Source organism: Psittacula echo (assembly GCF_963264785.1).
Source record: "Psittacula echo genome assembly, chromosome: 6".
In the NCBI taxonomy this organism is placed as follows: domain Eukaryota; kingdom Metazoa; phylum Chordata; class Aves; order Psittaciformes; family Psittacidae; genus Psittacula; species Psittacula echo.
Window position 1 is genome coordinate 47,731,487 of NC_137743.1, and position 25,396 is coordinate 47,756,882.

The following is a 25,396-nucleotide window of genomic DNA, read 5'->3' on the forward strand; positions in this document are numbered from 1 at the left end:
GTTTCCTAAGGACTACTGAAGTGGGTAGCAAGCTGTATCTGGGCCTGCTAGGAAACTGCTGAAAGGAGCCATCTTAGAATAGTCAGAGCATGTTGTAAGATTCCTTGAAAAGTTCTGTGGCTGGGCTGAGATTGTAACTCTAGATGCTGCTGTGTTGCCACCTGAAGCTGAGTCACTTTTATCAAATGAGACAGCATTTTTGAAGAATCAGGAGATGATGTGGCTTTTCACATGATGGTGCTACTAGAGTTGGGCTGTGAAAAATGGGATGAAATATAACAAGGGAAAGTGTAGAGTCCTGCATCTGGGCAGGAACAACCCCAGGTTCCAGTATAGGTTGGGGAACGACCTGTTAGAGAGCAGTGTAGGGGAGAGGGACCTGGGAGTCCTAGTGGACGGCAGGATGACCATGAGCCAGCAATGTGCCCTTGTGGCCAAGAAGGCCAATGGCATCCTGGGGTGTATTAGAAGGGGGGTGGTCAGTAGGTCGAGAGAGGTCCTCCTTCCCCTCTACTCTGCCCTGGTGAGACCGCATCTGGAATATTGTGTCCAGTTCTGGGCCCCTCAGTTCAAGAAGGACAGGGACCTGCTGGAGAGAGTCCAGCGCAGGGCAACTGATTAAGGGAGTGGAGCATCTCCCTTATGAGGAAAGGCTGAGGGAGCTGGGTCTCTATAGTTTGGAGAAGAGGAGGCTGGGGGGTGACCTTATTAGTGTATATAAATATATAAAGGGGAAGTGTCACGAGGATGGAGCCAGGCTCTTCTCAATGGCAAACAATGATAGGACAAGGGGTAATGGGTACAAACTGGAACACAAGAGGTTCCACTTAAACTTGAGAAGAAACTTCTTCTCAGTGAGGGTGACGGAACACTGGAACAGGCTGCCCAGGGGGGTTGTGGAGTCTCCTTCTCTGGAGACATTCAAAACCCGCCTGGACGCCTTCCTGTGTAACCTCATCTAGGTATTCCTGCTCCGGCAGGGGGATTGGACTAGATGATCTTTTGAGGTCCCTTCCAATTCCTAATGTTCTGTGATTCTGTGAAATGAGAAATGTCAAAACTACTGTGAGCTAATAAATGAAAATGGTAACTAGCTGCACCTGTTAGAATATGTACAAGGCCTTGTAGTGTATAAAGAAGACTTCCTTACTAGTAAACTGTTCCTTGAAGTTCGCAGTTTGTGTGGATATTTGACTCCCACCTGTCTTTTCTTATTCTTATGTGCCAGTCATGTGGTTGAGAGTTAACTGAACTAGTAGCTGTCACTGTGACCTACATGCACTATCTTGAGGAGCAGTAGGGGATGTCTGAGAGCAAACACTCTGTAGATATTATAAGGAAAATATTAAAATCTTACATAGTGGTGCACTTTTAGAGTATGCAAACAGCGTATCTTTTAAGACCCTGGTTACAGGTCATTAACACAACCTGAGGATTTCCTTTAATATAAATGTTCAGACATACATGTCTGAATTTACATGTACATAACAAGCAGTAAACAATACTTAAAATGATCCTACTTAACTTCTTACTTTTAATCTTCTGACTTTGTGTATTTTAAACATTATTTGAACTTCACATATAATTAAGTAACACACATTAATAGAAGGAGGAGGTTTTTCATTAGATTTCAGTCAGGTATTTCATTAATTTCATTGAAAGTGAAGGTAAGAGTATTAATCTTACAGGCAAAAATGTTTTTTGTACTCTATGATATTACTGTATTGGTGAAAAACCTCACTTTATTGTATTTTTCTGGTGGGGTTTTTTTTTTTTTTTTATTTTAAGGCTCCTTTTTTCTTCTTTTTTCCTGCTGTATGGTGGCAGTGTGCTGCCATATCTCTGATGTTATGCCAATAAAAGTATATCAAGTGGGTGTGGTTTCTTAAAGAAGCAGAATGATGTCTACCTTCAATGCAGCTTTTGTTAGACCATGGGTTTGTAATTTTTATTGGTCTCTTGATTAGACATAAGTAGCATGCTTTTAAAATGTAAGTAACATACTTTTAAAACATGTTATCATCCACTAAAAGTCAAATTTGAATCTATTAGGGATTTTTGGTTCTGATATGTTGTATGTTCAGCAGGGATAGTCCATGAAACTAGCTTATATCATTGCGTATTTAGACACCTTGCCTGGTTCTACTTCAACTGAGATAACTGGTGTCATTACAAAATGCTGTCACCAGGTGCCAACCATTAATTTCTCTTCTCCAGAGCATTTTTATTACCCATTGCTTCATTATGTATGGCTATCTAAAAGTATGAACACGGCTGTTAAAACCAGTAGGCCATACCTCTACAGGGTATGTTCCTGTTTACTTTCAAATGTCATTAGTCTGCATGACTCTTAACTTCTATAGCCATAAGTCATCATGCTTCCTGTGTCTTTTCTTCTACCTATGTATTAACAGTTTTCCTTAAGCTTTCTGCTTATGCCAAGGACTTTTCACTGCTCTTTACCTTCGCTGCTGCCTGTCAAGTTAAAAGCTCACTCTGTACAATTAATGATGCATAAGCATATGATTCTATGACACGATTTTAACTTACATACATCTCTCTTAAACCTTTAATGAATCTTTGTTCTGCTCCTAGGTTTACTCAACGTAATTCTTTGTTACTTGTCTACTGATTCTGTTCTAGTTGGATACTTTTATTTCCTTTCCATTTTTGCTACATTCTTTGTGATGACAATTGTATACAAATTTAGGTTACTTTACAGTAAATTAATTCTTTGGCTAATTAGGGATGTAAATGGTTAAAAAATGAAACATGAAACTTGGAAATCTTAATTTAGACAAAAATTCTCTACAATGTTTAAACTAAAAGTACATCAGAAAAAGAACTTCCAACATAAAGTATGATCATTTCATTAGAATGACAAGAATGTTGTATGCTGAGTTTGAATTTTTTCACAAGTATATGTTTTTTTTTCTGTGTAAAAATAAATACAGAAAAAAGCAGCAGAGAATTTTTGCATAGAACTGCAGAGGAATATGCCCTGAATAGCAGACTTTCTTGATCTCATGCAGGATCCTGCAAATCCCTACTCTGTAGGAGACTGTAATTTTCAGTTGTCTTCCCTGCATGCCATCACATACAGCCTCCCTTGTTCCATTTGTTAGCTGCTACATATAACACATTGCTTTTTTTTACCCTCTCTTGTAGCACAGAAACCCAGGATCTTCAAACTTGTACTAAGAGTATAATCCAACGGCCAAAGTAATGCTTTGCTTTCTCACTCTCCAAATCAATTTGCTAAATAAATGGCTATGCAATGGCCTCTTTTCTGGCAGTCTCAGTGTGAAAAGGATCATTCAAGTGCTCTTTTATCAATCTCTTTCATGTTCTTTCCCCTTTAAGTCCTAACAGCAGAAACTATCTGAAGTGGAATAGATTTTCTCTAGTTAAGAATAGTGGTTTTTTTTAAATAACATTTGAGTATTGAAAACATTTAATCATGAGCTTCTGGGAATAACACCTTGGAGTCATTTCATTGTGTTGCTATAAATAATGGTATGTTTTATTCAGGAGTGACTGGTAGTACTGTATTCACCTGGTGAAGTGATTGCATCAACTATTATTTGCTTTGACAATGCCCAGAACATCTTATGTTGCTATCTCTTGTCTTGTCTATAATAGAGGACTACAAGATATGTATAAAGGAATTCGCACGTTCTAGATTCATTATATGTGCAGTATGGTGAGTGTTTAGCTGAAGTATCTGTGAATTTCAGAGCTAAATGTTTAAACCACTTGCCCTAGTCCTTTCCCTAGAAGATGGATTTTCATTCACTGCACATTCTTAAGTGACTCCTAGCCTCCTAGATTCACATATTACATCACAGTATAGTGTTAAATTAAATTAATTGCTCTGGATTAGGAAGGGATTAGGTAATAAATTTAATATATAATTCCATGGAATTACAGTTTTTGTCTGTTTTGGGTTTCAGCCTTAGCTTTTACTTAAAAGCATGGTTATGAACAAAACCAAATCTGTAACACAGATGTTATCTGAAAAGACCAAATTTTGCCCAGTTTAGAACGAAAGTCTATGACAAGTAGCTATTTTTCATAAAGTTTCTGTCTGTAGACCAAGTTCTGTCATGGGTCCACCCCTGTTTGTCTCAAACAGCTGCTTTGAAATCATTCCACTCCATAGAGTATGAGGTATGTGTGAGTGAAACTACAAGGTTTTTAAGTAATATTTACAAGTGGAACTTCCCTTGTTTATGGACATGTGAGTAGGTGAAATTTTGGAAATAGGGAAATCAATCTTCATTACCCATCCGTGGCGAAAAAAAAGTATGCTGGGTGAAAAGAAATATGGCATGTCTGATCTGTAAGTGATCATGAATAGGATCATAGAGGTTATCTCAGGATAATAAATGTAATATGTACATCAAACTTCATGAAGGAAAAAAAAAAAAATTACCATCTTGTTACTGTTCTACCTTCCTTATCTCGTCATGTTGCTCTTTGATATGATGGGAATATAAGGAGAGAGTGTGATGTTACTGGATGGTGAGGAGTGGCTATGAGGACCTGAAAGAGGCCTTTTTTCAGAAATATATTTGTAATCACTACATGTATATATTTAAATATGTGTGTGTATATATATGTGCTGATTGATTTGAATGCTGTTATACTCCCTGTAAGTCTGTTGGAATCCCTTTATGTAGTACATAGTGCATTAAAATACCCCATCTAAAACCACACTAAATTGGTTTTTGTTGTCTTGAAAACCACAGGATATGCCTTTGCTTTGCTGTAGAAATACCACTTTGGAACTTGTAGTATCTCAGTATATCCCAAGGTATGGAAGAACTTAAGTAGCTTCACACTGGACATTTTTCCCTGTTTGACTCCTGTTTAACTTTTTGATTTAGAGTACAGCTCAGACTTTTAAACAATCTGTATGTGAAGGACTGTTTCAGCAACTCTACTATATTTTATTTTGAATTTTCTTTCACCTCCATCACTTTCCTCCTCTGACAACAGAGATTACTCCAAGCAATTTATATGATAGTTCATCATACAAAACTCTTACGCTGTAGCTGTAAGGTGAGATTTTCTCCAACTAATTTCCTATTTTGCTGCGGTAAAACTGCCGAAACACTTTGGTGAATGGTAGATGGATATTCAATTAAAAACTTACGTACTACGAACTTAGAAAATTAGTAAAAAGCAGATTAACCTTAATTATGTTTCCTGTTTTCATTTCTGTAGTATGGATATTGCTCTGTTTCTGGTTATATTTGCTTTACCTACCTGCATCATCAGTGAATGACAGTAACATCAGATTGAAAGAAAATTAACTTTTTACTCCCTGCAGATTCCTCCAATAGTTTTAAAGTTGAAATGCAAACCAAAATACAGTGCCATTGGTCTTTATGATTTCTCTGTTAAGTGAAGACTGTCATTTTTCAAATACTAAGTACCCTTTGCTTTTGATTTTTCGTTAGAAAAAGTAAATTATGATTATATTTGCTTTGCAATAGACCAGTTACGATGCATTTACTTCCTGTGACAATTTTAACCCAAATAAGTAGAAGCAAAGCCTGGGTTTTGTTTTTCGTTTTTTTGGGGAGGGGTTGGGTTTTTTTTTCAAGTTCACCTAGGAATTGTGCTGAATTTTTCTAATGTTGCCAATGCAAAAAAGTAAAAGAAAAACTGATACAATAAGATATTTACCTTATATAGCAGAAAGAAACAATAAGAACTGAAAGCAGCATAGGTTCCTCCTTCAGTCTTTTTGGATTGCTCAGTATTTCAAGTTCCTTATTCTCTTACCAGAAATGAGGGATCCAGTTCCGTCCTTAGAGAAATCCCTGCTAACCTCCGCAGCTTCAGTTGCCCGGCACCGATGTTTTTCAGCATGTATTAGAAAATGCAATGTTACGTATATTCCAGCAACATAATTATTTCTGATAATTTAGGATCACATTAGGATCTAAAATTTTCAGGTTTTGGTTTTTTGGGTTTCTTTTTTTTTTTTTTTTTTTAGCTAAAGGATTATAAATTCTAAATTGTTTTTCTGGGGGGAGGGTTTGGCTGTTTTATGCATGCTCATTTAGAATTAAATTTGTTTTGCAGTATTATGAACTACATCTAACTGAATGCTAAGAGAGTTATACAGAGAGGCTTTACATTCAAGAGTTCTTGCAGATTGATTGAGAAGGGGTAATTCACACAGTGGGGTGAGCCCTTGGTACTCCACTTGATATTGACAGAGGTTGAGGTAATTCATTTCTTATGTGGAATTTCACATCTCACAGCATTAGATCCACAGGGACCTGTCCATGATGGCTTGAAGAAGCAAAAAATGACAATCTCATTGAAGCTGTTGAGGAGAAAAAGAATTTATAATGAGAAACAGTTCCACATGAAAGATTCCTTAATGAAAGATTCCTCAGTTGCATATGATTTTCCATGCTCTTGTTGTGTTTGATTGGTTGGTTGTTTTTTTGTGGGACATTTCCTCTCCCCCCAGCTTTTTTTTTTTTTTCCCTCACACTATTTAAATATACTTACTTGTTTTTCATAGAAACAGGTTTTCTTGAATCAAGTGTCTTTAAGAAAAGTGTACTCGGCTAAAGAAGGGAATCTGTGTTACTGAGTATAGTGGTTTTCAACTTAAAATATTCCTGGATTATTCATTCTGTATGTTTCCTGTATTAGCAAAGAAAGGTAATAAATATACCCATAAATGAATTTCCTTTTGCAGACTTTTGATGTACAGTAAAAATATGCTTGGAAATGCCGTATGAAAATGTCAGAAATGTCAAGTTCTGCCTTTACTGTCTTGTCAGAGGATTCCCTAATAACTTCTTAAATGTTAATTTAAGAAATTTCTCAGGCAGCAGTTAATAACATGGCAATGCTGTGAATCCTTAAAGATTTGGGGGAGGGGAGGGAAGGAGAAACATGCAAATAATAGTTTATGCATCTATATCATCCCATTGTTTTAATGAAGTTATTTGCACTTAAAAAGTTTTTGCTATCCATTTCCAGGATGAGGAACACAGAGGTCTTTTCAAAAGTTTGTTTAAAAGTGTGAGAGATACTTAGAAACTAGAATTATAAACAACTGGCTTTCTTTTGTGTTTGAATCAGACACAAACTTGTCTAGTGATATCTATAGCTTTGGATATTATAGTTTGGGTTTGTTTAACTAGACATATGACATTCAACAAGGGATCTTGTCTTTTGTATGGAAGTTGTATTTTGAGGAGCAAGTTGAAAATTTGAAGGGTAAAATACTGTTTCCATTAATTCTTCATGTAAAGCAAATATTCCTGGGGCCTAGCGATACACAAATTGGTACAAGGAAGTAGAAAGAGGTTCTTAACAGCATTTAAATTTCTTTGATTTTGCCTTTTGGTTAATAGAGGTTTTGTTCCTACTGTGCTGGGAACTGTAGGGTTGGGACCAAACAGCAACAGGACTGAAGGATTTATCAGTCTAAACTGAGACAAGGCGACAGTAAGAAAGAAAACTTGCTTGAGAGATCTCTTCTTTATATTAGATTGAACTAGGAAGCCAGATGCATTTGAGTACAAATTTCTGTTAGATGAGAAGACAGCTGAAGCTTAATTTTCAGATTCTGGTAATAGTATACTTACGGTGTCCCAAGAAATACAGGGACTCCAGGGGGCCTAATGCCAGAGAAGTGTCTGTTGCTGCACAGTGCAAGTCCTGTAGCTAGCATGGGCTGTGCACAGAGCAAGGGGCAGAGAGGAGGCCCACACAGTAGCCTAGTGGCAAGCAGATTGACTACAGTAAGGCCCACTGATCAGAGAAGGGTTTAGATTATATGGTTCTAGTTACTTGTTCCGCAAGAGGAGATGCCAGAGGGAGGGAGGTTCTCCACATGGAAATAGCTGCCCTGAGGCCTCACTTTGGCAAGAGGTGTGAGAAACAGAGGTTATTCCAGCATTGCTGATTTGGACCTTCCATGTCCTATTATGCTGTTCCCATCATGTTTCTGGGGCACTGTTACCATTCTTGTGGTGTGGCTGCCCTAGACTTGGCACTTCTAAAAGGTGTTTCATAGCCAAGCACTCATCTCAGATTTCTTCACTCTTCATGTGACTTTAAAGGTGACAAGTCATTTGCCTTCTCCCAGCAAAAAAAATGTAAGCAGTGAAATTAGTTCTATATACTTTTTAATGTCTGAAGCACTGGGTTAACTAATTTTTCCAGAAGCAAGCCCCCTGTAATCAACAAGCCTCTTGCCCTTTCTTTGTTAGTTCGTATGTTTAAATATAAATGAAGACTGCAACAGGATTGAGCTGGGTCTTCCCTCATAAAGGCTTATGGTTTGTGTTTGGTTTGGTTTGTTGGTTTTTGGGCTTTTTTTGAGACAGATCCTTGCAGTTGTGTTTACTTTGTTTAATTGCAAAACAGGATTTGAAAGATCACAGTTTCTATGACCTGGGTATGAAAAAAAAAGTTAAAAATCTTATTTCTGTCTTTGCACAGCAAACTCATGCTGAGAATTTTCCCAAGTAATGACAGCATTGTTTCAACACACACAAAAAGCTGTGAAGCTGCTTTTTATGCAACTTTTTTATCAGTTAGTTTTGTCTAGAATTCAAAATGATTTTATAATTCAAAAGAGGAAACATTTATAAGCACCATATATCAAAAAATGGTAAATGTTAAATTTTAACAGCAGGCATAAAATGACTGCTATCTCTGTAGAGACTGTGACTTCGTGTTAATATCTTATTTAGGTTGGGTGAGGGTTTGTTGTTTTCTTTTTATCAAGGTACAATGTACAGGACCCTATAAATATTGAGTTACAGGATTATTGTCAGTCAACATATAGCCTGAAATGATCAGTCATTTAATTAGAACTCTGACATTTATTAATATATTGTTGTTTTGAATTGTGTTTACTTTATAGCTTGACATTCTTTTGATACTTCCATAGTGAACGAATTTCAATAAATAAGCTTGTCTTTTTAAAAATATAATTGTCCTTGGATACATCGAACTAAATCAAAAGATGTTTGTCACAGAGTCATGGTGCAGCTGCTAGAGATAAGCAATGAAAATCATGCTAGTGTGCTGGATTTATTTTTTATCAAGTGTTTAGGAACAGACACATTCCAGGAAACCAAGTGCTCAGTTTCTGGCCTTAGGCCTTTAAGTATGGAAACCTATTTTCAGGAAAGTACAATATGGATTAAGGTTCTAAGGTTGTTTTTGGTCATGTATGTAATTTCAAACATCGCAGTGAAGTATCATTGCTTGCTTGCTTGCTTTTAACCTGTTAATTTAAACCTGTAGGTAAGCCCAGGCGTGCAAGATGAACTTGTATCTGAATATCCTCAAACATCACAAATGCCCTGAATCTCAAGCCTATTTTGCATGTTTGCAAATAATTCTTTATAGTGGTGTCTAAGGAAAAAAAGTCAGGGTGCCTTACAAGAAAAATTGCTTACTGCTGTGTAATTTCTGCAGTCAATGGCACACAGAGACGTGTATGATCTAACTCAGCTTATATTGATGCATTCTGTTTATAACCTTATACTGACCAGTACCTGCATGTATTTATTCCTTTACAGACAACCTGGCTGAGGAGGACAGTTATTAAAAATTCAGAGTGAGGCTCAAGCTCCAGGTTTTTCATTCACTTCTTCGAAATCACTTTTCCTGTATAGGGGACCCAGATACATCCTGACCGCTTCTGCTGTTTGCAATCTAGATCTTAATTCAGCAGTTGTATCTTGAGGCCCTGCCTAATGGCATGGCTGTAGAATGTCCTGACTGTGTTGTTGCCATAAAAATATTTGAAGGAATCCTTTAGGACTAAAGTCAAATAGGTTAGGTTTATAGCTAATATTCCTGCTGTTCTGGAATACAGAATTCAGAAGATATCTGATATCACCATGGATGTGATAAATTAATATTGCTCCCTTTTATACCACAGCATTGAAAAATTATAGTCTACAGACATGGTTTTGACCATGTATGGCTACTTCTGAAAAACAATTACTTTGTATTGAAATCTTGGTACCTATTTCAGGTGGATATGTCCAAAATACCCAGGGCGCTTTATGAATTTAGGTTTTTTTTAATATGAAATGAGTATTTCTGGGGACTAATCACAAGACAAAACTCCAACCTACCAAACTAGGTGTCTCTCACCTAGCAAGTACAGGCTCAGAACCTTCAGAGGTTTACTTTCTCTGATGACTATAAGGGGACAGGGAGTGTGGCCTTGCAAGATTTAAGGAAATCCTTGTTAATACATTATCACCAGTACATACCCAGATAAAATGTCTCCATTTCACTTGGCCATGTCTTGTTTATTTTAGTACTGCTAATGTGACCATTTCTGTGTTGTAATTGAATTCTTGATTATGACTAAAGGGGTTATATTACTGTTTTAATACCTATGGCTGATTGTGTTCTTTAAATATCCTATTTTATGTCCTTTTTCATAAATTTACTCCTTATCTATTAGCCTCAGTACTTGAAGAGTTTAGATGATCACTCAAGTAGTTCTGCCCCAGATATTCTTTATAATTTGCTAATCAGTTTTCAGATGGGAGGCACTAGTGCAACTATTGGGTAAATATTTGTAGCACTTCAGTAGTATAAACAAAGTGAAATTCAAAACCTTGTCACAATAATGATATGCCTTTGTTTAAGCTATCTCTTCGACTCAATGAAGTGTGAAGGCTGTTGAATTACCATTGTGTTTGTTAATACTGTTAACTGTTGGCATGTACCCACAAAAGACTCCACTGCAGACATGTTCTTGAGTCCTTACATTGTGTAGCTAATAAAAACATATTATTTTGCATCTAGACACCTTGGAGTGTGGAAGGATCTGTAATAACCATGAAGGTCATGGTCCCCTGCTGATGTAAAAAAACTCCTACATTAAAAATAGTGGAGATATTGTGATTTGTTTCAACAGAGAATCTGCCCTTAGATATGTACTGTTTTGAATGAAAATCTGTCAGAAAAGATTTTCTGCACATGCGGTTTTTGAGTCATGCAACTAACGCTGCATGTCAGTGTGTGAAATTGATAGGCTGTATTATTGGCAATACTCAGCATTTGTCTTCAGGCTATGCAGTGTTAATTAAAAATACTTGTTTTCACTTAGTGGAGTATTAATAATAATATGACTTAGTGTTTGTAAAATTTTCCATATGTTAAAAGTGCATTGAAATAGGAGCTGGATATTTCTTATAATATCTTCACAAGGGAACCATATAGCTGTTATTATATATATTTTACAGAATAAAACTGTAGCTGAGTGCAGGAGAACTGAAAGGAGTGAGCTCAACTGCATGATTTTTGAAATCCAGAGCCTAGAAAAATGTGCATAATTTTCCTACCCCTTTTCTTAATTCAGTCACCCTGTACAAGAATGAACTACTTCAGGATAGACTTGCTTGTTTTTAAGTACAGCAGTCATGAGAAGAATGTTAATTGACAACCAGATGCAGAGTATTGCAAACACAGGCGTTATCTGCATTACTGGAAAGTGGAACATTGCATAGAGATGGTCAGATCACGTTTACTTCCATTATGCCATTATTTTAATAGATTTTTTAAAAAATATTAAATACAGAATTTTTCAGCTATAAAAGTGTAATCATAGTGTAGATCTTGAACTGTTACTGTCTTATATCTGAGGTGGAAGTCTGCAGAGGAGTATAAACTTAACTTAAAGGAATAATTCAGCATTCAAATATACTTGGGCCCAATGGACAATACCTTACGGAAGCTGGACAAAATGGCACGAGGCCATTCGTATTTAGAAGTGCTCCCAGAGTAGACTTTGTCATCAGGCATCCCCCTGACTTTAACAGACTGCACACAATTTTGAAATATTTAAATCTTTGTCAGGGTTGATCCAAACAGCAATGTGTTCTTTTTGATGTTTAAATATCAAAGGAAGAATGAGAGTTTGCAGGTTTGAGGTTACCCAAGTTCTGAGCCTGCCCACATTCTATAGTCCGAAGCTGCATTTTACAGTGTATTTAGTTCTTGGGGAAAACACAAGGTGAAGAATAACTTCAATTATTATTAGTTTTGCTTTCTAGACTTTGTCTATTGACAATTACATTAAGAGTTTGCAAATGAAGTATTTTTTCCTTGTTCACTGCTCAATATTTTTATGTCCCTCGCTGAGTGAGGTTATTTCATATTAGCTGCCTCAAAGATTTAGGTTTGCTTAGAGTTGCATCATTAGTTGCCATCTTTGAAGTTACAGCTTACTAGACAACCTGAAAAAAACCCAATATTTTACATTAATTTTGTTGTCTTAGAAAAATAAGCTCTAAATATAAAGCTTTTAAAGTTTCAATGCGGAACTGCATTTTTGTAATCTGAAAATGCATAGGCATAAGCTGAGTTGTATCCACAATGCTTTTACTGGTCCTGTTTACCTCACAGTTTAGAAGGGATTGATTTGTTGCGAAGGCTGACAATAGCTTGAAAAATACAGTAGAAGAGTCATTATTTACTTCAGTTCATATGCAAACATTGGTATGAAAAATGGTCCCATTACTATGAAATAGGTCAGTATGTGCCTTCAGGGATTCCTTGATGGTTTCAAGGTGGAGTTCAGACCTCTCTCCAAGACCTGTGTTTGACCAGCTGTTCCCTGGAAAGACTGTAAGCAATTTCAGAAAAGTAAAGTAATAGGAAAATTTCTAAGTCACTTTGAATATATAAGCTTTATCTTTTGAAGCAATTTTTCATTTGAGTTAAATATGTACTAAACGTTTCAAGGCATTTATTACGTGACACATTCACTTTCAATGTAAAAAGTTCTTTCCTGATCTTGTCTAGTCTTTGCTTTAGTATTAAGGATATTGTTCTGTTCAAAGATTATTGCTTTTTTTTTTAGTAAGGAAATAACTCTGAAGTATGATATATTGTACATAACAAAGTTATACACCTAGGTGCCTACCAGTACATTACTACTTTTGTTTTCACTAGTATTTATTTTAGTATGATTTATAAAACAAGAGTCATGTTCATAATAATAGACTCCCTAGTGTACTATAACTGAAGCCCAAATCCTATAACCAGTATGCACAGTTATTTTTTCAGCATTTCTGAGAATCTGGTCCTCTCCCTGGAGATGTAATGTATACTGACTTAAAACTTCACGCAAAGATACTTTCACTGTTTCTGGTTTCTTTCCTTTGGACCAGGGCAGTCCAAAATAGTGAGTAATGAATGACTGCTTTAGAGAAACAAAGTTCATCAGACATTTTGTATTTTCATATAGTTTCTGTACAAACATGAAAAAAAGCTTATTCGAAACAGCTAGTCGACACAGAAATACTGTGTTAATATTGTATAGAAGAAAGGTAAGTAGTACAGTAAAAGTGTTAATTACACTTCTCAAATAGCTAATAATGATATAACCACTTTGCTGATAGATAAAAAAAAAAAAAAAAGTAAGATTGTTTGGAAGTATACAACTGATTCTGGGAAGAACTCTCAAAAATCTCCAAAACTCAGTCTTCTATTGATGCTGAGAATGAATGTGCTGTTAAATGAAGAGATTGACCATTTTCAATGACAATGAATGTTTGCATTGCAACATTTTGAAATTCACCTGTTTTGTTTTACAGGAGTAAAATAATATATGCTGTAGACTAAAGCAGTACCAAACTGCATTGTGGGCAGCTGAATTTATAAGTGGATTATAGAAACATAATACGATTTTTCATATGAATTTGGTCATAATGGATTGGCATAAATAATATAATCATATAATGGTTATAGTTGGAAGCAATCTTAAAGATTATCTAGTTCCAACTGCCCTGCCATGGGCAGGGACACCTTGCACTAGATCAAGTCATCCAAGGCCCTGTCCAACCTGACTTTGAACACTGCCAGGGATGAGGCATCCACAACTTCTTTAAGCAACCTGTTCCAATGTCTCACCACCCTCTTACATTATATTGCCAATACAATAATTATTACATTAATGCTGTTCCATAAGTAACCCTACACTATAAACAGAGTATTACAGCAATTCAGAAGGAAAAAAAAAAAGTGTTTAATTTCATTTGGATATACTGCTTGTAAAGCATATGTTTTGATTCAGCAGATTATATTTATCATTAGAAATTGGCATTCTGTGAATATTGTGGTACTGGTTCCTGAAATGTATTAAAATTCAAAAAATTCCTTAGGCATATATGATTTAAGAAATGCTGTGATGAACTGAGGGCACAAAGAACATGCTTTCTAAGAGATCACAAATAACTTGTTGTGTTTTCTATTGTATTTATTATAGACAGACAAGAAAGAGAGAAGCAATGCCTTGAATGTTGCAATAGATAGTATGTGCAAGAAGACAAGAGACCTCCGCAGACAGGTAAGCAAGCTGGAGAACTGAAAAGGTAGAAAAGGAGACTTGAAGGATGCTTTTCCAAATTGCTTCTTTCATCTTTTGTAGCGCTGCATTTTGAAAATAAATATTTCTTCTATGTTAAGAAAATACTGAAGATAGTTACACTATTCCCCAGAACATATGCATGCAAATTTTCAAAAGTAAGGGGAAAAACTCTAGCAAATGATACCAGCTGAATTATATGTATGTATATAAACAAAGCTCTTCATGTGTACATGTCTAAATATGTACTTGCTTTTGAAATATACTGGTAATGTACTTTGGACATCAAAAGAAATTTTATTTTAAATAAGATTGAATTATTATTGGTTGTTGGAACAGATACCTTGAAAGGAACACTGAGTCACTATGTCTAGTTCTATACAGTTGTAAGAACTCATACAACAAAAAAGGGTCCTTGGAATACCTGGTCCACAGTCCACGCACCCATTTTTCATCCCAGTATCCTAAAACTAATGTAAGACATGCACCAAAATCTACAACTTCAGTGTACTGCAGACATTGAGCAGTAGACATTAGCTGTGTTTAAATCCTTTTTCTTCAAGGAACATGTTTGAGAAAAATTGTAAATTATGTTGAAAGTATAAAATGTGCCACTTCAGAAAAAAGACCTAGAAAGCCAGCAGTTCTTTCAGCAAGGCTGCCCCAAACAACTATATGAAAATTTATGGCTGCACAAAACATGAGCACACACTGCTTTCATGCTATCTCTAGCTGTGGCTATTTGTCAGCTCCTTGATGGAAGAATATCCCTCCCAACTTTGTGAACAGTCTTACAAGCCAGCCTGTGCTTCAAGGTGATGAATAACTTCCTTCATGTCCCCCAATAATCAGCCATGGCCAGCCTTGAAAGATGATATGAATATAATATAACTATAGTATCTACAACTAACTAGCTATATAATTTCAAAAATATGTTCAGATCAGATATCCAGCGTCTTAGGTCACAGGCTCAGTGTGTCTAGAAACATGTATTTCCCTTTTGTCCTACTGTCACGTCCATTACTTAAACTCAACCTTATAGCAGTTTACTGATTCTATTACAGTGTTTAAAATCTATTAAATAATTAAATTTGTGTGTTTCTAGAAACTTCTGAAAAACACTGAGGCTGAATGTAATTATTCCCAATTTACAGTCAATCTAGAACCAGTAATTTTCTCTAACCAGAGTAGCTGTATGCTTTCTTGACATTTTCCACTGGAAGGTATTTATGAGAAATACTTAATCTACTTCATCCTGTTCTGTATTCATACATGTGAATTGCATAAGAATTGTTTTAGGAGGAGTGCTTACTGCATGTCTAATTCCTGATCTGGGAAACATGAAATTGCAAGTTCTATGCCTGCAGGTATTGCAGTAGAGTCTTACTTGCTTTCACTTACAACATTCATTATTCTGCCTCTCAGCACATTTTCTAGAAACATTAACATTGTTATTTGGTCTACACTTGCAGCTTTTATAATACTTAAAATTTTCTTTTAATGGTATGGAGCACCACAGCTTGTCTCATATAAGACACTCATGCTGGACTTGGGGCTAAGATGCGCACAATGTACTCAGATTTCAGTCAATTACTGGGATACCTCTGCAAAGCTGGGGTTGAAGATGAAACCATATGAAGGTGTAATTTTGAAATCTCTTCAGTGTTGTGTACAATAAACAAAACTGTCACATAAGTGCTAATGCAGTCACCAACTGACAATGGGTTATGCCATGGGCCCCTGTGGAATGTCTTTGTAGACCACAGTAAGTAGAGCGAAGGATGGCAAAAGTATCTCAAGAACAGTGTATTCTGGAAGTTTTTAAAATCTCTGTCTTTTCAAATGAAGTTATTTGTATTCACTTCAGGAACTTGGCCAGCACTTGTGGGGATTTTAAACTATTCTGTTTTGGTTTGATTTTTACTGGTATTGTGCCAGAGATGTAGCATGTCATTTCTGTGTGTGCAGTTTTACCTAGATTACTGCTTCCCTGCCTAGTAGAGCTGTATGAATATTTAGGAAGAAATTGCCTATTCATTCTGATTTCTAATTCTGAGAAATTACCATACTCAGTTCTTTCCTCCCCGTTGTTTTCCAGCATACCGTGAATAGACTGCACAGATGTTCCTCCTGTTGTTGCTCCAGAGTTTTGATTGGTTGTTGTGTTTTTTTTTTTTTTATAGAATATCCTGATGATATTCTTATATTTCTGTGTTGCTTTTTCACCATGGATAGCTTTTTCTGAACTTAAAGAAGATTGTCTTCCAGTACTCCTTTGAAACAGCAAAGAGAGAGCCATCAATAAAGCTAATCTTTAGTTTTTCCAGGACTTTTGCCAATGTAGTCTTGAGAAGCAATAGGCAAATAGAGGCAAACACTGTTTTCTGTACTCATCAGGATATGGATATTTAATAGTGTTGTAAACAGCTTCTGGGATTTTCTTCTCTACCCTCCACTTTTTTTGACAACCTTATGCCCCTCGTTTTATAAACAGCATGTTTCTATGTTATTTTTCAATGCACCTCAATATCAAAAGAAAAATGCTCCATGCTTCCACTTCTGTAACAATCTGCTCAAAGGGTAAGAATAAGGCCTTGCAACTTAAAAATTAGTTTGTCAAATATCATTCTCCCTCTATCTTCCCACTTCTGATGGTGTCTCTTTTACTTAGAGGTATGAGAAAAATATTAATTATAGCACAGTAACTTCCCTGGTATTCCCTGCTAACACTGCTGGTGCTATTCTTTGTCACTTTATGTGTCTCCTGGTATGGCTACTTAGCTTTTAGCATTTTGCTGTAGAGGTGGCCAGAGTCAGAAACAGACTTACCGAGTAGTGAAAAATTATTGTTTTAATTATGATGAAGAGAAATAGATACTGCTTCAGATACTCCTTTTTTTCTTTTGGCTTTTTCCTTTCTTTGTTCTACATTGTATTTCTTCATTCTTTAATGCTGTGCAAGCCATCTTTTGAAAATCTCAGCCCTCATGTATTGCTACACATAGCTGAAATGGGAACATAATTTCAAACGTGTTTGTATTCAGCAAAGACACAGCATTATCTTGTTTTTGAAGAAGCTTTTTACCTTTTAATTGCAGGATAGAGTATTTCTTAGAACAAAATAGTAATGACAATTTATATGTGAAAGGTTAATTAAACCAAGCAAACCAGTAAAAAGCTGCAGCAAAGAAATATGTGATGCGACATTAAATTAGGCTGCTGCTTTGAAAATTGGATGCCTCAAGTTCGCCACCAATGTGACTAAGGTTATTGCAGTCACTGGTTCTCAAATAATCAATGAAGGCTGCAAAAGTCCTACAATCTGGGCTATGCAGAACACAAAAATATTTCTCTTGGTGTAATGGATCACTGGCCATGGATATGATTTAACAGACTTCTGTTGCTGATTATTGTAAATTGAAATCTTAATTTTTAAACTGTGATTCCACAAATTAAAGCTGGGAATGTGAACATGACACTAAAATTCTATTTTTGTATTGGAAACCTATAGGCTCTGCCTGTGAAAATTACTTTTGAGAACATATCCAGATAGTATATCCTAATGTGGTAAGTTACAGTAAGTCAGAAGACACATAAACATTCCAAACGTAAACTTACCTGCATTTTTTGGAAGAGTTGTCTGTCCCATGTGCCTAGTGAGTCAATGAGAACTGGCTTTAGAATGTGAGTTTACCCAAAATCTAGTGGAGGAATTCATATCCAAATCTTGTCTTGACAATCAAATGACTTATCTACTATTACTTCTGTTGTGCATATTCACTGGACTACCTGCAAGGACAACAGCATGAAAAAGATTGTGGTTTCTTGCATTTTTCTAGCTGTGTGAGTTTTTACTTCTACTGAGTTTTCATATAGATATATTGGAGTAAAATACCAAGTAAAAACACCTCCTTTGGCAACAAGCCTGTCAGCATTTAAGAGCTTAAAAGCCTTTTGTGTTCTTTTCTGTTCCAATCCATATCTTTTCTATATATTGTAAAAATTTTTTTGCAGTAGGAAATTAAAGTTGAAACTTGATAATTTAGTTGCATTGCATGTATTGTTACAATTGGTACATTTCTTGTAGTGTTCTGTGATTAAAATGAATGATTGCCATGTGTGGGTTTGTAACATGGAATTAGGTGAAGTAATGTCCCAGTGATCAGTTGTAACCTTACATGAAACCTAATCTCGGAGATGTAATTTGTTCTTCAATAACTTTAAAAGTTCAAGAACAATTAATTTAAGTAGAGAAAATTGAACTTAAGACTCATTTATAGTTCTTGCTCTTTCACTCTATGTTCAGGTAGCATTATTAGTAATCTTACTGGTATAATAACCATGAAGACTAGCATTTTGTTAATCAAACTGTATTGCTGGGTTTTCCAGCAATGTTGAAAATATTTGAGTAAGTTTACAACTATGAAAATATGTGGTGTAGGCTGTTTTCTGAGTATAAACATAATTAATATTTTCTTTATAAAATGAAACAGCCGTCTCCCTTGGCACCTGAACTTCAAGGAGTACCCAGGAGATATTAGGTTTGGTCTAACAGTAATTTTTCATATGTGGAATCATTCTGTTCATCAAGGAACATGAATATTCGGCTCCCTTGATTTCAACAGAAGTACTACATGTTTGAAGTGTTTTACGTATCTGTGCTCACACACATGTACACTCACACATACAAACATGCATATTTAGGTAGTGGGATATTAAAATTGTCCCTAAAATTAAATAATTTTCTGTGTAATAGATGAATTGCAAGTGCAGTAGGTTTCAGACACATAATCCTGCAAATAATGCAGGAATACAGTGTGTACAGGTTTATGTTATAAAATACTACTAGACAGTAAGTACAGTAGGCTTTAATAAATAGTCTACTTAGGAGATACTAATGTAATGCTTTCTTTTGCAGCTCCGTAAAGCCATTATAGATCACATCTCAGACTCCTTCTTGGATACCACTGTTCCCCTTCTAGTTCTCATTGAAGCTGCTAAAAATGGAAGAGAGAAAGAAATAAAGGAATATGCTGCTATATTTCGAGAACATACCAGCAGGCTTGTGGAGGTATGTTTGATGAGTTCCACTTTTTTTGAATATATGGTACAAGTGACTTGCTGCTGCACGTTTCCTTTGCTGGTAGATATCATAAAACAATTAAGCCTGACATTTCAGGAAAGAATAAATAGATGGCCTAGGGTAAAGTAAACGTACTCTATTTTTTATATAATGGTATGGAGTAAGATAGTGGTTTTTATGGTATTAGCATTTATATAGTATTTCATTGCATAGAAATGAGGTGGTGGGGAATCCTAATTAGAGAAATCAGCGTAAGATATTCAGTGTGAACTTGATCAAATGTGTGATTCTAAAGAGTATTAGCTCAAAGTGTTCAGAAACTGCCACCCAAACTATGTGAAAGACCATATTAATGTTAGTTGTTTGCCAGCTTTCTCACTTTGAAAGTTCATAGCCTGTGTAATGATATGCTGAAAAGGAACTGGTGCTGACGCCCAGTTGAGAGCCATGAACCCTCTAGCAGACTGAAAGCATGTTAAGCATTGCTGAAAAAATTCGCTCGCATACATCGTATACTCATTTCTAAAATATATACTTATTTATTACTTATAAATGACACTTACTCATCACTTAGCAATTTGCAGATAGAATCTGGGGGAGATTTCAGTTTGCTGGACAATCAATGTTGTAAATGTGACTAAATATTTACTGACTTTAACTCAGTCAAACTGGAGCTGGAAACACTGCTGGAATACAGAAGTCATGGATTTTGCAGGAATATTATCTCAAGTGCCTGTAAGGAATGAATTGCTAATTTTTGTGGGGTTTTAAGCTTTTAGTGCTTTTTGTGTGCAGTAAAACGCAAAAAATGGGAAAAATCAATGAATTCCGTCTGTGGCTGAAAATTTACTTAGAAAAAGTATTTGGCTCAGAATGAATGAATTAATCTTGGGTGGTCTACAAATAATGAAAGACAAATAGTTAAATAGCTAAAGTAAAAGTAGGGTATTGTATTTATGTTTCTCTTCATGGTTATGTAGTTACAGACTAACACTAGTTATTATTCTGTGATTTACAAGAGTGTCTCATTTTTACCATGCTGCAAAATCAAATGAAAACTAAAGCAGAAACCTGAAGTTTTAAAGGTTTTAAAGCTTAAAGCAGCTTTTTAAAGCTTAAAGCTAAATAAAAATTTAATTTTTAAATCTTAAAAAGATTTACAAGAGTGTCTCATTTTTACCATGCTGCAAAATCAAATGAAAACTAAAGCAGAAACCTGAAGTTTTAAAGGTTTTAAAGCTTAAAGCAGCTAGATTTTTAGAAAGGACAGGTGATCTCTGAATATCTGATAACTTTACTGAATTTGGAATTGAGGCCAGGTCAGCTGGAATACCCAAATCATTATTCAGTTTAGAAGATGTGAAACCAAAAATCCAATATTAATTTCCATTCATGGGTTTGAATTTGTTTCCAAAATGCAAAGAATAGCTGGCCATCAGGCTAGGTTTGTGACTAAAGGGACTGATGACTACACAGATACACTGACTAAAAAATCTACAAGGACATGTAGCAGCTGCCTGTGAACATAAGACTGCCCAGAAGACAGCTATCCTTAGTGATGTTGTATAAAAGGGTTTCTATTAAATGGTAGCCTTACATCATCTTATTCTATGTATAAGTATACAGGCTATGTATTAAATCTAAATATTTATATTTGTCCTATAATATGCTGCATACAGTAAAGAGAACGTACTTCTAAAAATGTTGTAAGTAAGTAGCTTTCAAAGAGATTGTACCCAGTACCACCTCTTGTTGTTGTACTAGTTATTCCAGATTGTTGCTCTACTGGTGCTTTTATCATATGGTGCTACTGAAAATGAATATAAAATAAAATTGAAATTATCTTCTGGATATCTACTAGAACTGAAGTATCTTATTTAAAAGTTGCTTAAATTGGTCTAATGCACTTTCCACTATCCCTAAGTAAGAGCTTGATTTATGGCTTTTTGATAACCTGTACTGCTAAACTCTCCAGCAGATTAATTAGTAGTTGTACTGCATCCATCAACTGCTAGCCTATCAAGCTTAAAATAAACAACCAGTAATCAAAAAAATATTGACAGCTAAGCAAGCGGCCACAAAGGGGCTTTCTATACACGAACAGATTTATCTGATTTTTACGAAAAATTCAGTCATTTCTGACAGCAAATTCAAAGAGAAAGAATTATGGCAGCTGTTTTGTGGAAAGTGTAATACAAATTCAATTGATCTAGATGGAATAGCATTTAAATAAATCAGAGCTGTAAATTAGAAGCATGTTTTGGTTTAAGTGGCCTGAAGCCTGTTAAACTGAGAGTATGCATATATATTTAAATTGACAGTTGTAGAGCACTGCACTATTGCTTTAATTTCTCAAGGAATAGAACAGATAGATAGACTTCGATCTTAGTTGTCTTAGTTTTCATGCATGTACGTACACATACTTCAGTGTCCTAGGTTCAACTGTAACAGTTATTTTTCTCCTTATTAGTAGCTGGTGCAGTGCTGTGTTTATGACTTTACTCTGAGAATGATGGTGATAACACACTGATGTTTTTAGTTGTTGCTAAGTAATGCTTACCCCAATCAAGGACTTTTCAGTCTCTCGTATTCTGCCAGTGAGTAGGGGCACAAGAAGCTGGGAGGAAGCAGAGACAGGACACCTGACCTGAAGTAGCCAAAGGGGTATTCCATACCACAGCACGTCATGCCCAGTAACTGGGGGGAGTTACCCAGAATCCCCCGATCGCTGCTCTGGTCTGGCTGTGTATCGGTTGATGGGTGGTATTGTGCGTTACTTGTGTTTATTGGGTTCTTTTCCTTTCCCCTTTTAGTTTTATATTCTTTCCTCTTGTTTCCTTATCATTATTATCTTTGCTGGTAGCAATAGTAGTTTTGTACTATACCTTAGTTACTGGACTGTTCTTATCTCAACTCGTGAGATTTACATTCTTTTGATTCTCCTCCCCATCCCTGCAGGAGTGAGTGCTGTGGAGGGAGGGAGAGGAGTGAGCGAGCAGTTGCATGGTTCTGAGTTACCAGCTGGGCTTAAACCATGACATTCAGAAAATGAGAAGTGACAAATATGTATGGAGCTTCATTTTCAACTGGACATTGTGCCGTGGGTTATGGGTACTCCATAAAAATCAGGCACAGCCAAAATTACTACTAAAATTGGGGAGCCTGATTCTGCAAGAAAGATAGAACAGATAGAAAGGAGATGAGTTGAGTTTGAATCCTTGCTACTTCTATTATCCATTTGTCTATCAAATAATTTACTTTTTCCTGGTGAAACTTCTAATGTATTAACATTACCTCTGCCCTTTGGAACAGTTGCCTAGCCCTTTGCCAGGGTTACGTTTCATTTGATAATATCAATTTAAAAATGGAGGCAGGACAACATATTGTAATAAATAGATGATATTGCATTCTCAAAATAATCAGTAAGCCATAATTTGAATCAGCATAGTTTTATTACCTACTCCAATATGTCCTTTATTGGAATTAGGTGATCTTGAACGTTGCTTCCAAACCAAACAATTCTATGATTCTATGACTTTGTCAGTTGTAAATGAAGCTGTTGTTGCCATATTGATAAAACCATCAGTGCTTAATTTTCTTTCCATGATATTTTATTTGATTGCAGAAATTAGCAAAATAAAATTCTGAATCTGGTCCACAAAGGCCTGAGTGTTTGTATAGCCACATCTCCAATCACTTAAAAATCAGTTTTAGTATTGCAGCCAAGCAAGTCCAGTGGTGATAGAAAATGCAGTGATTTTGGTATTACAGGGTTAGGATCTAAATCTATTTTTAAGTAAAACAAGCCATTGATATTTGTGTTGTTTTTCTGTTCAAATTAAAGCATATACTAACAATACTGTCCCTTCTCCACTCCCCAAACCACCAGTATCACTCCACTTGTTTCACTTGTTTTATCTTTTTTCAAAGCTGAAAAATTCAGGTAGGTATTCTAGATTTCATTGTGTTGGTGTTTTTTCCAATTTAAAACCTTATTTAGCCCATTTAATCTTAACTCAAGATAAAGATTTCCCAATGATGATTTATCTTGATTATATTAACTGCCTTCCTCTTCTTTGACTAAATGACTAGTTTAGCCTGGATGTCTTAATTTCTAGATGGTTGAAGTGAGATGAGATGAATTATACCATGAGTTTGGTCTATTTTGAGACATACATTAGGTTACATTTTCTTATGCTCCATATAACAGTTTTTAATCAGGTGTATCTTGTTTTGTCCGGGAAGCTAGGCACCAGGTGAGGAAGGCTAAGGCTCAGTTAGAATTGAACTTGGCTAGAGATGTTAAGGATAACAGGAAGGCATTCTATAGGTACGTAGCGAATAAAAGACAGACTAGGGACAACATAGGCCCCCTCCGGAAGATAACAGGAGAACTGGCTACCCAGGATTTGGAAAAGGCTGAGGTTCCTAATGACTTCTTTGCCTCAGTCTTCACTGGCAAAGGCTCTGACCGCAGCACCCAAGTCTTGGAAGGCGAACGCAGGAACTGTGAGAATGAAGACCCTAGGCCCACTGTAGGAGAGGATCTGGTTCGAGACCATCTTAAAAACCTAAACGTACACAAGTCCATGGGACCTGATGAAATCCATCCATGGGTCCTGAAGGAGCTGGCGAATGAAATTGCTAAGCCACTGTCCATCATATTTGAAAGATCATGGCAGTCAGGTGAAGTTCCCGACGACTGGAAAAAGGGAAATATAACCCCCATTTTCAAGAAGGGGAAAATGGATGACTCGGGGAATTACAGACCAGTCAGTCTCACCTCTGTGCCTGGCAAACTCTTGGAGCAGATTCTCCTGGAAGAAATGCTAAGGGACATGAAAAACAAGGAGGTGGTTGGTGACAGCCAGCATGGCTTCACTAAGGGGAAATCCTGCCTGACCAATTTGGTGGCCTTCTATGATGGGGCTATGAAACTGATGGACAGGGGCAGAGCAGTTGATGTCATCTACCTGGACTTGTGCAAAGCCTTTGACACTGTCCCACACGACATCCTTGTCTCTAAATTGGAGAGACATCAATTTGATGGGTGGACCACTCGGTGGATAAAGAACTGGCTGGATGGCCGCACGCAAAGAGTTGTAGTCAATGGCTTGATGTCCGGCTGGAGACCGGTAACGAGTGGTGTCCCTCAGGGATCGGTGTTGGGACCGGTCTTGTTCAACATCTTTGTCAGTGACATGGACAGCGGGATTGAGTGCACCCTCAGCAAGTTTGCCGATGACACCAAGCTGTGTGGTTCTGTTGGTACGCCAGAGGGAAGGGATGCCATCCAGAGGGACCTCGACACACTTGTGAGGTGGGCTGATGCCAACCGGATGAAGTTTAACCATGCCAAGTGCAAGGTCCTACACCTGGGTCGGAGCAATCCCAGGCACAGCTACAGGTTGGGCAGAGAAGAGATTCAGAGCAGCCCTGCAGAGAAGGACTTGGGGGTGTTGGTCGATGAAAAAATGAACATGAGCCATCTTCAGCGTGCACTCGCAGCCCAGAAAGCCAATCGTATCCTGGGCTGCATCAAGAGGAGCGTGACCAGCAGGTCGAAGGAGGTGATTCTGTTCTTCTACTCTGCTCTCGTGAGACCTCACTTGGAGTATTGTGTGCAGTTCTGGTGTCCTCAACATAAAAAGGACATGGAAGTGTTGGAACAAGTCCAGAGGAGGGCCTCGAGGATGATCAGGGGACTGGAGCACCTCCCGTATGGAGACAGGCTGAGAAAGTTGGAGCTGTTCAGCCTGGAGAAGAGAAGGCTGCGTGGAGACCTCATAGCAGCCTTCCAGTATCTGAAGGGGGCCTACAAGGATGCTGGGGATGGACTCTTCATCAGGGACTGTAGTGACAGGACAAGGGGTAACGGGTTCAAACTTAAACAGGGGAAGTTTAGATTGGATCTAAGGAAGAAA

The 25,396-nt window shown here is 36.7% G+C and overlaps 1 protein-coding gene across 1 annotated transcript in view; it reads left to right on the plus strand.

The window, feature by feature from the left end:
- CTNNA3 (catenin alpha 3) overlaps window positions 1–25,396 on the plus strand; it is a gene marked incomplete at its 3' end in the record, with an annotated part of 502,263 nt that overhangs the window by 283,368 nt on the left and 193,499 nt on the right. Inside the window, exons 7-8 of the mRNA XM_080620404.1 lie at window positions 14,291–14,371; window positions 19,308–19,460. Of these exons, the coding sequence (XP_080476530.1) occupies window positions 14,291–14,371; window positions 19,308–19,460 (234 nt within the window). The remainder of the gene's footprint in view (window positions 1–14,290; window positions 14,372–19,307; window positions 19,461–25,396) is intronic.